At 44.2% G+C, this 15,456-nt stretch overlaps 1 protein-coding gene across 1 annotated transcript in view; it reads left to right on the top strand.

Annotated features, from left to right (window-relative positions):
- Window positions 1-15,456, top strand: part of TNFRSF21 (TNF receptor superfamily member 21) — a 60,174-nt gene that overhangs the window by 22,377 nt on the left and 22,341 nt on the right. Inside the window, exon 3 of the mRNA XM_074348867.1 lies at window positions 357-854. Coding sequence (XP_074204968.1) covers window positions 357-854 — 498 coding nt within the window. The remainder of the gene's footprint in view (window positions 1-356; window positions 855-15,456) is intronic.

Raw genomic sequence — 15,456 nt, 5'->3', positions numbered from 1 at the left:
AAAGGACAAAGGAATTCAGCTAGAACTAGTTCTCTGAATAATCGAAACAGTTAAGAGTGGACTCAGTGTGTGCAGAGCAGGACAAGCTGCTGTGACGCTCACGTGTTGGATTCCTCAAGGATGCCCTTGGCTTTAACATGAGGACATGAGTTTAGCTGTTAAGTTGAGTTTCTACCTTCCACATAAAGGTGCTGTTAGGGTCTTTATGAAAACATGCATTGTCCTTTATTCTTAAGCTCTGAAGTTCATCTCTTCTTTGATTATCTGGCCTGGTCTGGAGGTGACGAGGCAGAGGAGGGAGTGTGTAGACCCCACCTATAGAAAAGCTCTTCCCCACTCCTTACTCTTTTTTCTAGGCACGAACTCAACAGAATCCAACTCTTCTGCCTCTGTTAGACCAAAGGTGCCGTCGAGCGGCATCCAGGAGGGGACCGTCCCTGACAACACAAGCTCAGCGAAGCAGGAGGAAGGCAGGAACCAGACCCTCCCCAGCCTCCAGGTCATCAGCCACCAGCAAGGCCCCCACCACAGACACATCCTGAAGCTGCTGCCGTCCATGGAGGCCACAGGGGGCGAGAAGTCCAGCACGCCCCTCAAGGGCCTCAAGAGGGGCCACCCCAGGCAGAACCCCCACAAGCATTTCGATATCAATGAGCATCTGCCCTGGATGATCGTGCTCTTCCTGCTGCTGGTGCTTGTGGTGATAGTGGTGTGCAGTGTCCGGAAGAGCTCCAGGACGCTGAAGAAGGGGCCCCGGCAGGACCCCAGCGCCATCGTGGAAAAGGCCGGGCTGAAGAAGTCCATGACCCCAGCCCCCCAGCGGGAGAAGTGGATCTACTACTGCAACGGCCACGGTGAGCCTTCTGTCTTTTCTCCTCACTTCCCGATGCCCCAGCCTCTCCCTCCCTAGTCCCCGCTGGCAGAAGGAAAGGAACATGCAGAGTTTCTGGAATCTCTTCTGTGCACCAAGTGCTGGCTGATCTAGTTGCATTAGGAAAGATGAGGTGGTCAGCCTTCGACGCCCTGCGTTCAGGGAGAATCACCCCTCTGCCCCTGGTTCTCCTGGCACGTTTAAAAGAGAGTGTTGTGGGATCAGAGACCTGTGAATGACCTCTAGGGGCTTTGTTCGACCTTGTCATTTAACAAGTGAGGGAATCAAGTTCAGAGAGGTTTGGCTGCACTGACCCAGGGTAGTCTTTTTTTTTTTTTTTTTTTTTTTAAATTGCAGTATAGTCAGTTTACAATATTGCGTTAGTTTCTGGTGTATAGCTTAGTGATTCCGTTATGCATATATATACGTTCCTTTTCAAATCCTTTTTCATTATAAGCTATTATAAGATAGTGAATATAGTTCCCTGTGCTCTACAGTAGGACCTTGTTATTTTTCTGTTTTACGTATAGTGGTTTGTGTCTGCTAATCCCAAACTCCCAATTTATCCCCCCATTTCCCCTTTGGTAACCGTAAGTTTGTTTTCTATGTCTGTGAGTCTGTTTCTGTTTTGTAAGTAAGTTCATTTGTGTCACTTCTTTAGATTCCACATATAAGTGATGTCATGTGACCCAGGGTAGTCTTTGGTTCAGGACAGATGGGACTGACTCCGTGTCTCCCGACTTTGGAGTCCTCACTTCCTCCCACGAGTCTGCTAAGAAAATAAGAGGGAGGCAAAAATAAATACAGTTTGCCTTAAGTTTGCCTTTTTGAATTTGAACCTTGCTTTTAGATTCCTAGCCCTTTTCTCACATGTACTTTTCCCCTCTTACATTTTTAGGACCCCATTTCTATCAGGAAGATAGGAAGGTCTCTTGGAGTTCAGACACCTGAACCTTAGTTTACTGATGATCATCTGATGCTGGGTTCTGTATCTTTTCCTTAGTGGTCAGTGTGTGTGGTGGGTCCAGCTGGAAAATCTCAGTTTTTCCTCTTTTGAAAGCAAAAACTAATTTCTAGAACTTGTCTTAGCAGCTAAGTTTGAGTTGAAGGCTGCAGTTTTCAGACTGTGGCAGTAACTTCCCTTTCCTTAATATTGAATGAGATTTCAGCCCAAAGTTTTGATAATTCCGTTTGGGATCTTTCTCCTTAAAGATGAAGGCTGAGGCTTACCTTCCTGAAAAGTGGTTTGGCCTTTTGTATTGAGCCTTAAAAATCTTTATACCTTTCAGCCCAGCAGTTCTATTTTTGTGAATCGATCAGAAAGATAAAAACCAGAAACACACACAAAATATTTAAGCACAAAGATCTTGAACTTTTTTTTTTTTTTTTTTTTTGAGAAACCTTGTACTTTTATTCCATTCCTCAGACTATTTACTGGTCTGCTTATACTGTCTCCTGATAGTAACCATATATTTGCTTTGGGATTTTTTATTTTTGGAAGTATAGTTGATGTACAATGTTGTGTTAGTGTCAGATGTATAACAAAGTAATTCAGTTATCCATCCATATATACACACACACACACACACACACACATATACACACACACACATTTTTCAGATTCTTTTCCATTATAGGTTGTCACAAGATGTTGAATGTAGTTCACTGTGCTATACAGTAGGTCTTTGTTTATTTATTTTATATGTAGTAGTGTTTACCTGTTAATCTGAAGCTCTTAATTTATCCTTCTCTCCCCTGAAGATCTTGAACTTTTAATTCAGCATTACGTATAATAAATAGAAACTGGAAATAATCAAAGGGCCAGTTTTAGGGAAATGACTAAGAAAATTATGGCAGCATCAACATCTTGCTCAAATATGTGAGTATTTGGAACACTCTTCTCATTATTCCGTTCATTAAAGAAGCCACTCCAGTCAGTTAGTAGCTGCATTTATGGATTAGGTTACGGTCAGCTGTATTCCCTTGCAGTGTAGTTTTCAGATTTCTTGAGACCACAGGGAGTTGTAGAAGTAAATCTGGTCCAGCCTCAGAAAGCAACTTCACACAACGGTCTTAGGCATAGTCATGGCCACTGTAACCTTGTAAACTCCTATGCCTGTGTCCTTGAAACAATATTCTCTTTTGTAGAAAGAATGAAAGTGCCAAACAAAACCTGACCCTGCCTTCCTTCAGCAACACACTTTTCCAGCTAAATCACAGCTGTTTCATTCAGGTCTCTTCCGGTAGTTTAACTTTTTCCCCCCAAGATTTTTGTATTGGGATGTTTATAATTAAGGTTGTTTTTTTTTTTTTTTAAAAAGGAAGTTCTCTTCTTTCCAAATTGCTGTTCTCAAAGGTACAACCAGGTTAAAATCCCATCACAAAGAGAGGTTCTGTTTAATAAAAACCATTCCAGGTACTCAGAGAGGCCTCTGGAAACAATACCTTGTTGATCTGATTGCGCTCAGTTCTGGGCAGCAAAGAATCCTGTATAATAAGATCTTTCTCTGGTCCTTACCTGTTTCACACTGAGTTGTTCATGAGGGTGAAGGTGGGGTTAAAATCACCTAGATGTGGGTGCTCTGTATAAGAGGTCACGTAAGACCTCACTTAGCTTTGCTCACCTTAAGCAGACAGTGCTGTGTTCCTGAATGCCATCTAGACCCCTGGCACTCTGAAGCCAGGCCAGGGGTCCCCATCTTCCTTGCCAACAAGAGCCTCTTTATTTGGCTCCACTCTACCTTCTCTGCCTTCCATGAACTTAGGGGTTTTTGCCCTTTTTTTAATTGAAGTATAGTTGATTTACAATGTTATGTTAGTTTCAGGTGTACAGCAAAGTGATTCAATTATGCATATACATAAACAGATATATATTCTTTTTCAGATTCTTTTCCATTATAGGCTAGTACAAGATATCGAATGTAGTTCCCCGTTCTATATGATAGGTCCTTGTTGTTTACCTACTTTATATATAGTAGTGTGTATCTGTTAATCCTAAACTCCTGATTCATCTCTCCCCTCCCTCCCTGGATTTATGGTTTTCAAGTCGAATTCCACAAAACTGCTACCCTGCTTTCACAGAATCCTAGGTGGTGGAAACACAAGATGAGACCTTATGTGGCCAGGAGGATCGGATTTCTATCTATTTCAACCCAAGTAGAAATCCATTAAGGGTCACATGTAATGAGTTATAGGGGCTGGGAGAAATGGCTGCAGGGAAAAACCTGTGCTGGGAACTTTGACCATAAAATGCCTTGAGGTCTGATGGACCAGTACAGAACCAGCTAGAATAGAAAATGTGGCCCATGGAGTCTGGTTCTAATTGATCTAGGAAGGAAGAACCTTTGGTCACTTTACCTGCTCTTGCAAATATGAGGAGCACCTGCTGAGCTGATTTTGAAGCCTGGGAGAATGAGGGGAAGAGAAAGACCCTGGGCACAGGGGAAACCGGAAACCTCAGGAGGAAGCGCGATTGGCTGGGAGAGGGAGGCTGTGCCAAGGGGACCTTGTGGGGCCTGGTTCTGCTCACCTGTCCAGTGAAGGTCTTGGATTCAGATATCTCTAACCTTCCATTCTAAAATCCTATTCTTCACTGATGCAAAACCTGAAAGGTGAAGTTGAAAACAACCCACAACCTTCCTTTGCATATCTCAGGCTTGAAACCTGAAGACTGAATTACAGACCAGCTGGCTTAGTGGTTGAACCTCTTATTTGCATAACTTTTAAAACAGTTGTAGTTGATTTACAATGTTGTGTTAGTTCCAGTTGTACAGCATAGTGATTCAGTTATATGTAAATATATGTTCTTTTCAGATTCTTTTCCATTATAGTTTATTATAAGATATTGAACATAGTTCCCTGTGCTATACAGTAGGACCTCGTTGTTTATCTATTTTATATATAGTAGTTACTATCTGCTAATCCCAAACTCCTAATTTCTCCCTTGTCCTTCCTTTCTTCCTTGGTAACCATAAGTTTGTTTTCTATGTCTGTGAATCTGTTTCTGTTTTGTAAATAGATTCATTTGCATCATTTTTTCAGATTCCACATTATAAGTGACATCATGATGTTTGTCTTTCTCTATCTGACTTACTTCACTTAGTATGATCATCTCTGGGTCTATCCATGTTATTTGCATAACTTTGATGTTCTAATCTGTACGTGAAGACTGTTCTTAGGGAAAGCAATCCTGCTTAAGAAACAGGACATAATTTGCTTACTGCACTTACTTAAAAGGTTCTGGCACTGTGCTTGCTTGCACTGAGCTATATTTTAGACCTTGAGTTTCTGGTAAGATATTTTTTATTTCTTCCGTCCTATCCACTATGACATCATCCCACCTTACCTGGCAAACAAGCAGAAACGCACCTCCTCTGATCTCTGTTGTCTTTACATTTTACTCAGTAACAACCCTGTTCTCAGTTCTGGGTCCTTACGCATCCCAACAACAGGTTGAGAAAAAATGTTTCCTTTTTTCCCCAGTTGTGCTTCCTCATCTATGATTGATCCAGTGTGGGAGAACTGGCCTTTACTGGGGCGTAGGAAGGAAATGCATCTCCCAGATTCACAACTCTGTAGATTTCATCCTCCTTCCAGGGGAAGCAGCAAGGTGCAGTCTAATGGTAGGAGTGGAGCTGTGATTGTGTTTCTAGTACAGATATTTCCCCAAAGTTGCAAAGGTTAACTAGGGACAGGTGCTGAGTAACTGGAAACTATGTCCTTGTTGTATATGAACAATAGCAATACACTCTCCAATCAGGTTTCAGGGATGGCTTAAGAAAACACTTCATTTTTTCACCACCATATGCAGTGTTCAGGAATACAGAGCAAATGAAGTGCGTTAGGAATTCAGCAGTAAGTGCTTCTCCACTTAATTTTTTTCCTAGAGTGAGGTTATTGGGAGCCTGCTACTGCCCATAGATGATCTGGGGGGGGCAGAAGATGATGACTTACTAATATAATTTTCTAACCTCATGCGAAAGGTTTCTGCTACCATTAAGTTTTCATTGCCTACTTAATTTCAACAAAGACTTAATCTCATACTTATTAAATGCCGTAGGCTGTTCTAAGCATTTTTATAAATATTTACTTAATTTTCTGAACCCCATGAGGTTGGCCACAATCATCACCATTTTGCAGGTGGGAAAACAAGTACAGAGAGTCACTTGCCCAAGGGCACACAGCTAGAAAGAGGCAGGGCTGGGTTTTAAATTCAGACACCAGTCTGACTCTAGACACTGCCTCTTGATTCTTAGCATTTGGATTTATAAACATCTGGATTTTAATTTTTCAGTGTTAGAAATTTCTAGGTGTCCATGGTTGATTTTTCTTTTTTGTAACCATGCTCCATCAAGAAAAATTTATTTCTCTTAGCAAAACCCAACTTGTTCTGAAATAAAACAACGACAACACTGTCATCAAATGGTGAGTTTTCCTCCGTAGAATTCACTCTGATTTCCTCCTTTTTCACTTTTTTCTTGGAATGCTTGAAATGGAAAACTTCTAAAGCCAGATACGCAATGGCTGAAGGCACTGAGGGCTGTTTGAAAAAATTAAGGCTGTTTCAAGTAAGTCAGAGGTGATGGAGTCCTGCTAATCGGAACTCACATCTGTTGCACTGGGGGGTTTTCTCAGCCCCAGACGGCAGCAGCAGCCGCTGCAACCAAAGAAACTTTCCTTCCTTTGCCAGAAGCCTCCTGGACTAAAAATTCCAGACAGTCATCCTGTCTGTCAGCCCAAATTTCCTAGGGGAAGTAGCCTTGAAGTGTTAACACCAGGAAGCTGGGCTGAAGGGAGCAGATTATTCCTTTTAAGAGGCTCCCGGGTTCTTGCTCTGCCCGTGGGGCTTCTGTCACTTTACAGAGAATAGGCGGGGACAGGCGGGCTGTTTTCCACCCCTTGCCCCACCCCCTGGCTTTTCCACCTTTGCTTCCAGTAATGCTATTTCCAGTAGACAGCACCGTTCGGTTCCACCTCTAGGATGTTTGAGGGTTATAAAGCCCGCAGACCCATCGCAGGAGAAAAGCCTCTTATTTCGACGGCCTAAAAAGCATTATCTTGTGCACCAAGTCTCAGGAGACGTGGCCTTTGCCCGTGGGAGGCTGCTGTTGTCCCCAGGCATACCCACTGCGGGCTGCTTCTTCTCGGCTTTAGAGGGCAGATTTTTTTTTTAATGTATATTTTATTCCCTAGTTTATCTAACTAACAGCTTTTGAATTTAAGCTATTTGGGATGTTGAAAAACACATCAGCATTTTCCCCCTGGTAGGGCTAAAATACATGTAGGGAAAAAAAAGTTCTTGCAAATTAGTGTCCTTGAATCAACCTGGTCAGGTGTTACGTAAGCAGATTTTGCAGAGGAGGAGGAATTTCTAGAATTCTGTTGGTCATTCTTCACAAGGAATTTGTTGTGACCGTTGCCGTGTACGTACAGAATCTGACATATTAGGTGGCTGGTAATATGGCAAGTGGTAAAAAGTAGGTGGCTTCAAGGGTACAAATTTGAAAAATAATAATTCTTATGATAGTTTGTCAAATCTAAGACACCACTGATTGTGAGATGGATCTTTTATTATATATACACAACAAGGGAAAAAAACACTGCAATCGAGCTATGGAAGGGCGTTGATTAAAAAGGCATTCAGATGTCTTAGAATCAGTGAAACATGTCAGTATGTTAGCCCCAGTCTTGCCTCTTTTCTACATAGTCTGACAACACAGTTCTAACTGTGTTGTTCAGTTCTGGGTTTTCCTCTACTTGACACACTGGCAGCCCGGATTCCCTTCTTCTGGAAACACTTTCCCTTGGCCTCCCGGACACCACCCTGTCTTGGTTCTCTTCCCACCTGCTCCTTCTGTCCCTTCTCCAGCTCCCTGGCTAGTTCCTCCTCTCCGACCCGACCTCTAAGTAGTGGAGAGCCCGGGGTCAGGACTCGCACCTCTCTTCTACCTGCGCGGTCTCCATCCCCGGGTTACCCATGGCTTTAAGTACCACCTGTCTGCTGCTAATTCCCTGTCCAGCCTGGATCTTGTACCTGACCTTGACACACAGATAGCCTCCCACCTGCCTGACAGACCCAGGTGTCCAACCGGTGCCTCCCACTGTAGCTGCGTAAACCTGAATCCCAAACCATCCTTCCACATCCATTACCCGATGTGGAAAATGGGTCCTCGGGGCTTGCCGCTGCTCAGAGCAAAACTTTGGCACCATCCTTAACTCCTTTCCTTTTTTCTCACCCTGTATTCCATTCATTAGCAAATCCCATCAGCTCTCCTTTTTTAAAATTTTTTTTGGGGTGAGGGAGAAGAGGTAATTAGGTTTATTTATTCTTGTATTTTTTTTAGTGGAGGTTCTAGGGCTTGAACCCAGGACCTCGTGCATGCTAAGCATACATTCTACCACTGAGCTCTATACCCTCCCGCCTCTACTTTCAACATAGGTGCAGAAGCCGACCATTGCTTCTCATTTTCACTACCACCACCCTGACCCAAGCTACTGGTACCTCCCTCCTGGATCGGTGCCATGGCCTCTTAACTGATTGTTCCACTTCTGTCTGTGCCCCTTTTAGTTTATTCTTGACACAACAACCAGAGTGATCCTGCTCAGTGTAAGTCAGATCGTGTCATTCCTGTCATTGAAAAGTCAAAATCCCCGGTGACTTGCCACTGGCACACAAAGCAGTAGCTGGAAAACCCAGTGCATCTATACTCCCCTCCCGGCCCTCGTCTCCAAGCTCGGACGCATACCATGCGTCCCCAGTGCTCACCTGCTCCAACTGAACCGGCCCCCCTGCTCCTCCTTATCTCCACCAGCATCCTGCCTCCTCCGCACCTGCTGTTCCCTCTTCTGGGCTTACTCCCTTACCCCGTTAGGGCTTGATTCCCACGTTAGCTCAGTGGAGCCTTCTCTTAGACTTGGGGAAGGGGGCCCTGTATCTAAAATTGCAGCCCTGCCCGCTCCATCCCCTTCCCCTGCTCTCCTGCTGTCATTGGCCCTCCCCACTAACAGATGAAATACTTGATTACTTCCCGCATCCCGCACCAGAACACAGCCTTCACCAGGAAAGGGTTTCATCTTGCCTTGTTCACTGCTGCGTTGCTCAGTCCATCTATGTCGAATGAATAAACAAACACCTTCAAACACAGACTAAGACAAGGAGGGAGGAGGCATTTTTGACTTTGTGGGTTTTTGTGTGTTTTCTCCCATGGGACGAAATAAAAGGTGGTTAGTTTTCCTCACTGCATCAGTGAAATTTATGTCTCCCATCTGGAAAACTGTCTCCTGCTTTGATAGAGTTTGCCGTCGGTCAGCAGTCCGTCCATGAACCACGAGACCTTTGCGTGGTGGTTTTTGGTGGCTCCTGAGGTCTGAGCTTGCTCTGATTGCCCACCGAGGCTTCAACAAGACCATGATTCAGTCTGCTCTGGAAATGACTTTAGGGGTTTGAAATGAAAACTAAGCAGTTCCTTCCATTTTTCACCTCAATAAGAAAAGAGTTTTTAACTTGGGGCAAACCAAGTTCCTGGGTGCTGGGATGCAGTTTCCTGCATGATGACCTGAGGAGTGATCACTGGAGATACAGTGTGTTTTAACCATCCTGTGACATGCTGGTTCCCAAAAAACACCCAGACGTGGGGGTTGGTTGCTTTTAGGAGCATTTAGTACGTTATCAGGCCAGACAGACGGCGGTAGAAGGGTTTCGCCGCAGGGAGGGGTGGGACGTCTCTGCCTGGTGAGCTCTGGGCCCTGATGGACACAGTGGACCAATGGGAAGAGGACGCCGGCAGAGGGGAGGGCTCTTGCACAACTGCTAGGTTCCTGCACCAGAAGCCCAGGTTCCCCACATTGGCCACCCGTGGGTCTGCCTTCTCCTTATCGTAGAGACTGTGGATCTGGCAGGACCAAGCGACAAGGGTGTGATGCATATGGTCCCTCATGTTCTCAGGGCCTTCAGTTACAGAGGATGTAACTTCAGTTAACGGATGATAAATGGGGGGAGGGTTAGGCAAGAGGGGAAGGATGACAAAAAAGGCTCTCATTCATTCATTCATTCACAGATACTCTTTGTACTTTCATTGTGTGCTAGGCTCTGGGAGATAATCAGAGTAGATATGAGGCTTGGGCAGGAGGTGGTCAGCAAAGGCATCTCTGAGGACATGACTGCTATACAGGGAAGAACGTCATGGGATGCTCAAGCCAGGCTTTTCATCAGATTTCCAAACTTGACCTATGTTTTATGCATTGTGTCCATCTTTGCCCTTGTGTCTGTAGTTTGCAAGCCGGAGGTCACAGCACATGCTGATGAAGAGCATGTCTGGGATGGGGGGGTCAGGGTGGTGGCAGAAGGAAAGCGTTTTTGAGCTCATGTGTCCTGTTTTCCACATGGACGTCTGGGGAGACTGCTGTGTGTGTGTGTGTGTGTGTCTGTGTGTGTTTGTGTAGAAACCAGCGCGGGGATAACTGTGGAGTCGTCTGTCCTGGGAGGAGTTTGTGGATTAATTGCCTCCATGGGAGTTCTCTCTCATTATTTGTCCCTCCACGTCTTTTTTTCTAAAAGAATAATGAGAACTGCCATTATGTTTAACAAGTACGGGAGATGCAGTGGGAATACTTGAACCTTTTAAATGATGAGAACGCGGTACTAGCAAAAAGCTTCTATAAACACATCCATCTCTTCCCTGCACCCATTCTGTACGCAGCGTGAAGCCCAGCGGGCTGTGTTGTGGGTTCCAGGTGGCCTTCGTCCTCATCACTGTCCTTCATGCACCTTCCGGGGAAGGCTTTAATATGGGTTCTTAATGATGGTGCTCATTTCAGATATTAATCTCCAAAAGGCAAGAGCTTTAATATCTTCTCTTGTTATGAAGGTCAACTCAAGCTCTTATTAAAAGAGGAGGAATCCTTTTTTTTTTGCACACTGGCTTTGACAGTGAGTGTTAAAAGAAATGAACCTCAAAGGAGGGTTATCGCCCAGGTTAGATCTGATTCGGGTGTTTTAACGCACGGGAAAATGCCCTGCCTTCTGTGATAGCCCAGCTGCTCACCTCATGCCTTTTTTCTTGAGCTCCCTCGTGGTGGATCAGGGCAGTGTCTGCTCACCCAGAGGGGTGCTGTCATGATGCCCTGCGTGTGACAGAGGGGCAACATTGTCCTTTCAATGTGCCTTTCTTTGGGTGATGCCTCTTGTGCAGTAATGACCCTTCAGACACATGCTAGTGAGGCTAGGATGCTGGTGCCTGGCTCCACTGTTCAGCACCTGTAATCGTGCAAAAACCAATGTGTATGCAGAACTCCTCCCACCTTTCAGATTCCTTGCCCCAGTGACTCTTGTCCACACAAAAATGGAGGGGACCAAGGAAAGAGAACCATGATGCTTTTTGGCTTGACCCCATACATCTCTGTACCCAGCCTATGAGATAAGAGGTGGTACTTTCGCTTTACCCATGTGGACACTGAAATCTTAGAGGTCACTTGCGCAACGAACAAGTCATGGAGTTTGAAACCATATCTTGTGATTGCCAAGTTCATGATCTTCCTACTACCTGCACCTTGGAAGTGACAAGTCATTTCCCTTGACACAGGGCCACCTTCTCAGACACAGCTCCCGGCAAGTACAGCCCCTGGTTTAGAGGGCTTGGCTCCTTCAGTGACTTCTTTAGAAATCCCAGCCATTCCCCAGAGCTTCAGAACCTGCCATTACAAGGAGAGCAAAGTTAGGCTCATCGCCCCGTCAGTCAGCATTTCCCTGAGTTGAGGGTTGTGTTGCTTTTCAACCTAAGAAAACAGACACTTGGCATCCTGTTAGGCTAAACAAGTCAGATTAATTCCGCACAGTGTCTGTCTCCGTTCTAGATGAAAATTCTCAGAACTCTGATGGGCGGATGATCAGGGCATCCTGGCAAGCAGAGATTTGTTCCCTATTTCACTTACTGTCATTTCACACTGAGGTTTATAATTGGGTGGGAACTTTCATTTTTGAGGGTATCTGTGTTTGTTTGGTTTTTTTTTAAACATGATGCTTTTCTAAATCTTTTAGCCACTTGATCGTCTAGTTATGGCCTCTCTAAGTTGCTAGCTACAGGGGCTGTAGCACCTGGGCCTCTTGTGTTGTCTGTGGTTGCTTTCACGTTCCAACAGAAACTGAAAATATATAGTCTTAACCTGTACAGAAAAAGCTTGCTGAAACTTCCTTTTTTCTTTCTTCTTTTTTTTTTTTTTTAAAGGGACCGTAGTTTTAAAGGAAAGAACACCACTTGCTAGCCCCAGAGAGAAACTTACCCAGCATCTTCTTGGTCAGTAATAACAGGCCAGGAAGAAGCACAGACATCATGGCCAACCCAGAGTGCATTCACACGTGGACTAGATGGCTGTGTCCTAGGACCATAATCATGCTCCTCTACGATACCACATCCCCCATTAACCACAACAGAGGTACCACTAACTCGCTGGGCCACCTTGAACTGGTCACTAACCTTTCTACAGGAAGTTCCTCCTCAATAAAATTAAACACTTAAAAAAAATTATATATCCCACATAATAGTATGTATATATAAAGGATATATACATACATGTCACATATCAGTGAGTCATATATATATTATATGCATAGTTTTAAAAGGAATAATAAATATCAAATACAGTAATAAAATAAAAAGAAGACCCATTTCCCCACCATCCAGCTTAGGAAATGGAACCTTGTGAAGACCTTTGACGTCCCCTCTGCTCACCTGTCCGGTAACGTCTCCCTCCCTCCCGCGAGGCAGGCATCTCAGTGTAGTTTAATCATTCTGTTGCTTTTCCCTGTAGCTGGACTGGTTAGTTTTGCCCCAAACCTTTTTCTCAACAGAGAACACTTTCCAGTCCTGTGCTTCATTGGTGTTCCTTCATTCTCTTGGTGATAAACTCTTTTGTCTTAAAATCTCATCAGTTTTCAGTCCAGCAAACACAGGGACACACAGTGCCTGCCCAAGAAATACTCCTGAACTATTCCACAAGGGTTTTCTTTTCCCTTTGGTGGCAGTGGTGTGGTGGGGACCAGGTCTGGGCAAACTCATAGGCTAGTTCAGACTGGTCCTCCCTTCTCCTGCCTAGGTTTGTGATCATGTGCTAGGCTGAGAGGCTGGGGTCTCTGCCATCTCTAGATTGATCAGCTCTGCAGTGGGAGGGGGCAGTGGCCAGGAACCTTGCGGACCCCTGGCTGGTTCCCGGGAGTTGACTCCATGTTTACATAGTAAAAGAACAAGATGAAACCTGATGTGTGGGCCTTAAATTTAGCTTCCAGTCAATTTTAGTTGAAGGAAAATCTCGTTGTATCCATTCTTTGTGTTTTTCCCTTTTTTGGGGAGAAAAATTTGTGGCTGAAAAAGAGTATAAAATACTGGGTTATGGAAGAAGGAGTTATTGTTAAGCGTAAGCCTTTTAAACGCTGTAATTACTCTATAAAGGCTGTGCATTTGCATCAGAAATGCATGTAGTTTTCAATTTTGGTGCCCAGTATATGGAGCATTTGTAATGATGGGGTACTTCCAAAAATAAATCGACTCTATAGAAAATGTTAATCAGCCCCATTCCCCAGGGCCCGGAGTGAGTATCTCCATTGTACCAATGAGGAAACGAACATGACAGTTAGTGGTTTGCCCAAAGCCGCACTGTCACTGGCACTACGAAGATGTAAGCAAAGGTCCCATGTACAAGAAAAAAAGCGCAGTCATGCAGGACGCTGTGAGCCTCCGTTAAATTGACCTAAATTAAGATCCAGGGACTAACAAGCCTTTTGGTGTTTGGAAGAATCTACCACATCAACCACAGAGAGCTGGCTTACTCCTGAAAAGTTACCTGTGGGGTTTTAAAGAGTGCTTTTTTTTTTTTTTTTAGGAATCTGTTTGCTTGAAATTAAAAGCTCTGTATCTGGCTAAACATTGCTATGAAAACCAAAAAGCAGCGGGTTCAAGTATGTTTCGCACTGCCAGGGAAAACAGTGTGGGAAGTACAGTAATGTCTCAATTTGTAGCGTTCTGCTTTTACAGCTGACAAGAAAGCAGGAACTTCCTTTCTGAAACCATTTGCAGGGGTTTGGTTCAGGAGGTCCACGCCGTCCTCCAGACACCATGTGTCTCAGTAAAATTGCACAGCAGAGAAGGGGCTTCCACGGAGGAACCACAAAATCCTCCATTTACAAGGAAACTTCTGGAATTCCTAGTGCTCCTTTCTTAGGCAAAAATTGATAGCTCATTTAATAAATATTTTCCCCCAACAAAGGATTGGAGCAAAAAGTTTTTTTTTTTTCCTCCTGACTAACCTCTAGTTAAATCAAAAAAATTCAGTTAACCATCACAACAAACTCCTTTATCCTTCTCTTTTATTCTCTTAAGCTTCACTTGGGAACTTGACTCCATTTTGTTGTTGTTGTTGTTGTTGGAGTAATAAATGTTTTCAAGACATTGTTAACTATACTAACTCTGGTATCTGGGTATGTAAGTATGGCCTCATCCAAAGCCATAGTATTGACTCATGAAGACTTATCCACCTATTGATAAAAAAACACCAGAGCTCTTACTGTGAGGTGATATATGCACTCATGGATTAATTTGGGCAAAGCCAATGCGTCATTGCACGGAGAAGGCATCTTAAAGAGGAAGACACACTAAAGGGTGACACTCAGGGAAACCCTCACCTCACGGAGGGTGAGTCCCAGGTGCTTACGATTTTGGCATTTCCCCCTCTGTTCATCAGGTCTGGGGACGGCAGAGCCATGCTGAGTTTACAAGGAGCAGATGAGCCACAATAACAATATAGAACATTGGATTCAAAACCCAACCCACATGCCTTGGTGGTATTGGGCAAATAGCCTACATTTTCTGTGGTTTTTTTTTTTTTTTTTTTTTTTTTTGTCCCCTTACCTGAGCAATTGGAATGTGAATGCTTTGGAAAGATGTTCCATGAGCTAGTGCCTTCATGAAATACCTGGGAGATAACAGCTATTGTTTATGTACTGTAATGTGGTTGTCTTCGTTATAACTGTGCACGTCAACTTAGGAGACTGAATACTAGATCAGAAAAGTGCTTGTTGAGCAGAGAATTTCATTCCTTGAATTTTATTATCAGTGAAGGTACTGGGGATTGAACCCAGGACCTTGTGAGTGCTAGGCATGCGGTCTACCACTGAGCTATCTACCCCTCCCTCCTTCCCCCACACGCACTGTATCTTAGAGACTGAGAAGTTAGATGTTCTTCAGGAATGCCTCCACTGGGCAGGGTCAGCTGGGTACTTCGTCAGTTGGTATAATGGACACTATAGCTAAACTCTGGACACCCTTTACCCCGACAGTGCTGGATAAACTCCCCGCAGTTTTAACCTGTGGCTTACTTTTTTCTAGATTTTGTGAAGTCACCACTTTCTAAATCTGGGGAGCCTCTAAATTATTTGCTTCCGTTTGTTTTTAGCAGCAACAAAGGAATCACTCTGAGTGGTTTGGGTTTGGCTTTCAAAACATCCTCTGGCGGGGTGGAGGGTATAGCTCAGTGGTAGAGCGAGCACTTAGCATGCAGGAGGTCCTGGGTTCAATCCCCAGTATCTCTATTAAAAA

Source organism: Camelus bactrianus, chromosome 20 (genome assembly GCF_048773025.1).
Source record: "Camelus bactrianus isolate YW-2024 breed Bactrian camel chromosome 20, ASM4877302v1, whole genome shotgun sequence".
Classification (NCBI taxonomy): Eukaryota; Metazoa; Chordata; class Mammalia; order Artiodactyla; family Camelidae; genus Camelus; species Camelus bactrianus.
This window is presented reverse-complemented; position numbering and strand designations above follow the sequence as displayed.